This window comes from Solanum tuberosum, unplaced genomic scaffold (assembly GCF_000226075.1).
Source record: "Solanum tuberosum cultivar DM 1-3 516 R44 unplaced genomic scaffold, SolTub_3.0 scf00013, whole genome shotgun sequence".
Classification (NCBI taxonomy): domain Eukaryota; kingdom Viridiplantae; phylum Streptophyta; class Magnoliopsida; order Solanales; family Solanaceae; genus Solanum; species Solanum tuberosum.
In genome coordinates this window covers 1,005,455-1,011,608 of record NW_006238940.1, presented here as the reverse complement: position 1 = coordinate 1,011,608, position 6,154 = coordinate 1,005,455, and the positions used below count along the sequence as shown (strand labels likewise).

The 6,154-nt window shown below is 33.4% G+C and overlaps 1 protein-coding gene across 1 annotated transcript; it reads left to right on the top strand.

The window, feature by feature from the left end:
- The first annotated feature begins 2,112 nt into the window (after positions 1 to 2,112).
- LOC102597590 (putative ER lumen protein-retaining receptor C28H8.4) lies at positions 2,113 to 5,856 on the top strand. The gene is given in 6 exon segments (NM_001318650.1): positions 2,113 to 2,365; positions 3,732 to 3,931; positions 4,953 to 5,093; positions 5,198 to 5,278; positions 5,396 to 5,523; positions 5,607 to 5,856. Coding segments are annotated over 6 exon segments (825 nt in total). The 5' UTR covers positions 2,113 to 2,136; the 3' UTR covers positions 5,653 to 5,856.
- Positions 5,857 to 6,154: the final 298 nt, after the last annotated feature.

The window sequence follows — 6,154 nt, the reverse complement described above, 5'->3', positions numbered from 1 at the left end:
AATTAGGGTTTTCCCACCATTAAGTTAAACCAAACTTTCCCCATAATGTCATTACAATGAATTCAAAGTCCTAGTAATCGAATTCCATGCTATGAGAGTAATTTACTTACCTTTATCAATGGTCACATGAAAAATAGGTGAAAATGGCCCTAGTCGCCTTTGCACTTACCCAAAATGTTCTTGGATGATAATGGACAATTTTGGGGAATTTCCTGCATTTGCAGCGACTAACTCCACTATAGCGGCTCAATCCCGCTATAGCATCGACACTGTAGCGAGACCTTCCACTATAGTAGGAAATAATTCGACCGCGACAGCGGTGTGTCACCTGTTATAGTAGCTTGCAAAAAATAAAACCTCAAAAATCTTTCCAAAATAGCCTATTTCGCAACACAACTTCAAACATCGACATTCCAAACCAACCCTTCACCCAAGTTCGTTATCAGGAATTCTATTCACCCGAATTCACTTTTGGAAAGTCCTACGGACTCCTTATCGTCTTAGCAACAGGAAAATAACTTCTACTTAGACATTTCTCCCAATCTTTTTTCTGAATTTCTCTGGATCTCATCTCTCTGAGATTTCATCCAAGCCTAACCTAGCCTGAACTTTCCAACTTACTATTTTGAGAGTTTTCTCACCTATTCTCTTTCACTAATAGTTCACAGACAACGACGGAAAAGATGGTTACATATATTTTCATATGGTTATTTAAATGTTGAACTAAACTAAGAAAAAAATAGAACTGAGACTAAGGGCATCTCCAACCGTAAACTCTATTTTACTCTCCAAATATAGAGTTCTCTATTTTTCAGACAACCAACTCCAACCCAATTCTTTGTTTTAGTCTCTAAAAAAGAATCTTTTTCTCTCTCCTTAATATTATATTATTATTTCTATTTCATTCTTAATTACTTATTCATAATATAAATCCTTTATTTCTTTTTCCCAAATAATTACTTATATAATTTTCATGTGATATAAAATTTTATTTTTTCAAATTTTTTATTTAATATAAAATTATATTTTATTCTACATTTGTAAATAACATAAATTGCAGGAAAATATTATATAATGTACAAAATAATAGGCAAATTCAAATAAAAGTAAAATACAATTACATAAACATTACATAAACACTCAACTTTCAAAATTATTACGTTGCTCCCATGAATGTTCTATTAATGCATTAGGGAGTTCAAAATGAGTATTTTTGTCCTTAATTTTTTTGTGTCTAGCTAAAAATTGTTCAAATGGAGATTTTCATTTATCATCATACCCTAAAAAAAAATTCGAATAGTGCTAAATTTAGAAACGACCTACCGGATTACTAAATTATTGTTGTGATAAATTAATTATTATGTTATGTATTGTATTGTATTTTATCTTGTATTTAAATTATTATGTTATGTATTGTATTTTTAAAATAAACTTTTCATGTTATCATTTTAATTTTGTGCATTCTTTATAGTGAAAATTAATAATTAAATAAATTTATATTATTGATGAAAATTAGAAAAAAAAATTAAAATACTTTAATTCAAGATGAAAGTAGTATATATTAAATAATATATTTTAAAATATTACATTACATTTAAACAGAATTATGAATATTAGATATTTAATTAATGACATTATATGTAAAATAATATGTTAATTAGAAAATAATAATAATAAAATATTGAAAAAAGTGAAATAGAGAGTATGAATAGTAATTCTCCAGATTTGGAGATCTACTATTCAACTCTCTGAATATGAAGAATAGAGAATAATATGGAAAGAGGTTGGAGTATTCATTCTCTATTTTACTCTTCAAATATAAAGAATGAAAAATAAAATAAAGGTGGATCGGAGATGGTCCAGATTAGGAAGGGTCGATCCTATTACATGTAGTATGGCTAGTAAAAGTTTTCCAAACGACCCCTAAGTGGCAGGAACAAGAAGATAAACGTGTCAAACTATCATTGGTATAGTTTCGTGTCAATCCCACTATGAATGTAAACCATCGTTCAGTGCCCACTGATATACTCTTAGCAGTATAATAAATAACTCCATTAATTGTTTCTGTATAACTGGAAGCTCCTAGTTTATAGTGCATAAAAGCAATAATCAAAAGGAAGAAGAAATTAAGGGGAAATGGGTGAAAAGGGTTTACAAACGCCGGCGAGAAAAGTGTTTTTGTGGGTTCGAAAGCAATCGAAGAAGGTGAAGACTGTTTTAGGTGTTGTTACATGCCTCACCTTACTGATTACTCTCAGATTACTCATCCATGATCACAATCACTTCTTTGTTTTGTCTGAGCTTGTTCATTTCATCGGTATCTTATGTTTGATTTACAAGTTGTCTACTCTCAAAACCTGCTCAGGTAATCTCCTCTTTCACTAAATTTCTCCGTTGACCAAAGTAAAATTTGGACTTTTATTTTTTTTTATTTTCAATTACTTTGCTGCGCAGTTTATATAATTAATTTGTGTAAACATATACATCAATTTATTTGCTGTGCGATGATTGAAAATTTAGGAGTTTGCTTGAGTTCTGTAGTACTGGTTTCAAGCCTGTGGTAACTGAATATGCAGTTGGTTGTACAGATACAAGTCTGCGTTGAGTGATATATATTGTTGCTAATATTGGTTTAAAGTGTATCAAATATTGTTGGATATCTATATTGTACATAATAATCTGAACATTAGTCCAGACATCCTTAAATTGTACAAGTACCAAATAATATGAGCATTAAGTTATTCTGAGTTTTTTCTTTGCTGATGTTATAGCGATCTGCGTTATGTTTTACAAAGAAAAGAGCCACGTCAGTGAAACTAGAACTTAGTTTCTGAAGTGCAAACGTTGGCTATGGTGGGTATGAGGAGAGGTAGAGATAGGTCGAAGAAGTATAGGGGAGAGGTAATAAGATAGGACATGGCACATATGTAGCTTATTGAGGATATGACCCGAGATAGGAAGATTTGAAGGTGGAAGATTAGAATAGAAGGTTAGTAGGTAGTCGAGTGTGGTCTAGTTTCCTCATCAGTATTGTTTTTATTACTCTCCTACTATCTTAGTCTTCGATTTTATTGTCTCCTTGACTTTGGTTATCATATTATTTGTTGTTGGTACTGTTATCTTCTATGTTTGTTTCAGTATGGATTCTTCACTACATAATTTGTTTTACATACTTGATTTTTTATATGCTTCACTTGAGTCGAGGGTCTATTGCAAACAACTGCTCTACCTTCTCAAGGTAGAGGTAAGGCTGCATACGCACCACCCTCCCTAAGACTCCACTTGTGGGATTTCACTAGGTATGTTGTTGTAATTTGTTCTGTTCTTGGCTAACACATATTTGATTAGTGACATTATCTTATTAATGATTCATCATTGGCCAAAGCAGTAAAAAGCACTTACGCAATGTATTTTAACTTTTTCAAATAAGTTGCGAAATTCTGTATGACCCAACTCCTTTAGGCAAGGTAATTGTTCAGTACTTAGTATGCTTCAGTTTTCCTACAAATAGATAGGTTAAAACAGTATGCTTATCTATATAATCTGTCATGTGTAATGTGTATATAATCCTGTCATGTGAAATGTGCAACTCCCAAGTCCATGTTATTACAGTCAGGACTGCAATAATTCAAGATGTATCGTCCATTGTAATTCGTAATTATGTTTCAAATATCGTCTGCTTTTTCTTGTCACTTTTCATCTGATGATCTGTCTTCACCTGCTATGACAAGGCTTGTCACTGAAGAGTCAAGTGCTTACGGCTATCTTTCTGGCTGTAAGAGTATTTTGTAGTTTCATCATGGAAGGAGATATACACACCATTTTAGATTTTGTTACACTTGCGGCAACATTGTGGGTAATATATATGATGAAGTTCAAGTTGAAGTCGTCCTTCATGGCAGATCTGGATAGTATGCACTATTGGTATTTGGTAAATACAATTTTCCCTGCTCCTTTCTGTTGTCCTGATTGTTACTGCAATCGAACTCTAGTTTTTTACTGATCCCTTTTTGTGATTTGTATAGCACGTATGTTTCTTGCAGAGTTGGTGTCAGGGGTCATGTCCGACACTTCACACATCAAACATAATAGGAGAACATGTTTTTTTTTACCTTGTTTACAATCCTTGATGTTGTTTTCTTTCAAACATGACATTGTCTTTCATTCTTTTCCAGCGAATCACTCCAGAATTTTGAGATATTTTAGATGAACATAGATTGTTTACCACGAGAGCAAGAAAAATATGAGAAAGAAGATCAAAGATTTTTCTATTAAAGTACTGAAGGATGTTTCTGGTACATCTATCATCGACAACAATATATGACTTTATTATGCCAACATATATGTGTGCTTATGGTTTTGTCTGCCAAATGATTGTAAACTAGTAATAGAGATAATATGCAATGTATATTGTTGTGTCATGCATTTCTTTTGGGTAAATCTGAGCCGTTTAATGTGACAAACCCCTTCAATTCTGATAAAAAAAAATATTCACTGCATAACTGCCATTTGTTGCTTTGTGGCAACATCTGTAGCTGTTGAACGTTGAAAATGTAGAACTCTTAGATATTGTTTAGTTTTGTATTTAGGTTTTGGTAGTTGAAAAACAGATAATGGAAATTACTAGCTGGAAGTAGCTTTATAGGTTTTCAGTCTATATGCAGTCAACTTGATTTATTATAGCAGACTAGTACACATTTTGAAAATAACTCCATCTCCTGCTCAACTCCAGCTGGTTAAGGCTGCATGAACTTAGCACAGTGCACAATTGAGATTCTCAATATTCTATTTTTGCAAAATATATCTTCTTGTCATTGTTGGTTATACTTTATATGATGTACCTCTCCTATAGCTGCTTTTGTGCATGATAGTGGTAAAACTGTAGGAAGTCCTTTATGTTTCCCAGTAAATAGATTCGATGACATTCTTTACCCATTGCACCCTTTGCACAGATTGTGCCTTGTGCGGTTGCTGCCTTTTTAATCCATCCTTCTACGGCTCATAATTTCTTCTTCCGGGTTCTTTGGGCTTTTTGTGTATATATGGAGTCTATCTCAGTGCTGCCTCAGCTTCGCTTGATGCAGAATGTCCAGGTTTGTATCGGCTCTTTCCTCGGAGGAAAATCATATGTTTGTTTGCAGACCTTACTTTCTAGTGTGAATAGCTTATATATATAGTTTATATTCTTGTATTACAGATAATTGAGCCATTTACAGCACATTATGTGTTTGCATTGGGTGTTGCAAGATTCTTGGGCTGTGCTCATTGGATTAATCAGGTTTGTTTTGAAGTGTTATTTTTATGGCTTATAACTTTAGAATCAAGTAGAGCAATTGTATAAACCCCCACCCTCTTTTCTTTTCTTCCCTATAATTCCAGACTTGTTCATATACAGGTCTATGACACTAGCGGAGCATATCTATATTTGGCTGGACGGGGTTACTTTTGGATACCAATGGTCTTTTTGGCAGAAATTGTTCAAACGTTTATTTTGGCCGATTTCTGCTACTATTACATAAAGAGGTGAGAACCATGGTAGCTCACTAATTCAATTGCTTTCTTGATGATATCTTTGTTTGTGTGACGAATCCTCTAATTTTTTGCAGTGTCGTGAGTGGTCAACTTTTGGTACGCCTGCCACAGCCGGTATAGAAGTTCAAATTACTATATCCTACAAAGTGTAACATATGTTGTATTTCTTGTGTTATGGTGTGGATATGGAGCTTCTTCTACCTCTTTATTTTCTGTTTTTCATCTTCTCCTCTTTTCTCTAGTTCCTCTCTTGCCAATGCAACTGAGCATGTAAATAAATAAATAGATTTGCTAGATGCATTGCCTTGACTGATCTTGCTTTTTAAAGTCTCGAGCACCTAATCTTTTGGAGATTGTTTGTGCGCTATGCTGAACCAAGTTGATGAAGTGCTACTTCTACACGAATCATTGAGGCGATACATTCTATTCAAGTTGCGTCTCGGTGTTTCAAAAATATAACAGACGTATATTGGGAAAGAAATGCATACAAGCCTCGGGCGTGGTTTAAATTGAAGGAGAATCACTCGTAGAACTCAAGAAATTCTCAGGCAGAATTTACAAAATAGTGCTATGTCCGGTAAATATGCGTCTTATTTACCCAAAAAAAAACTCAAATGAGGAA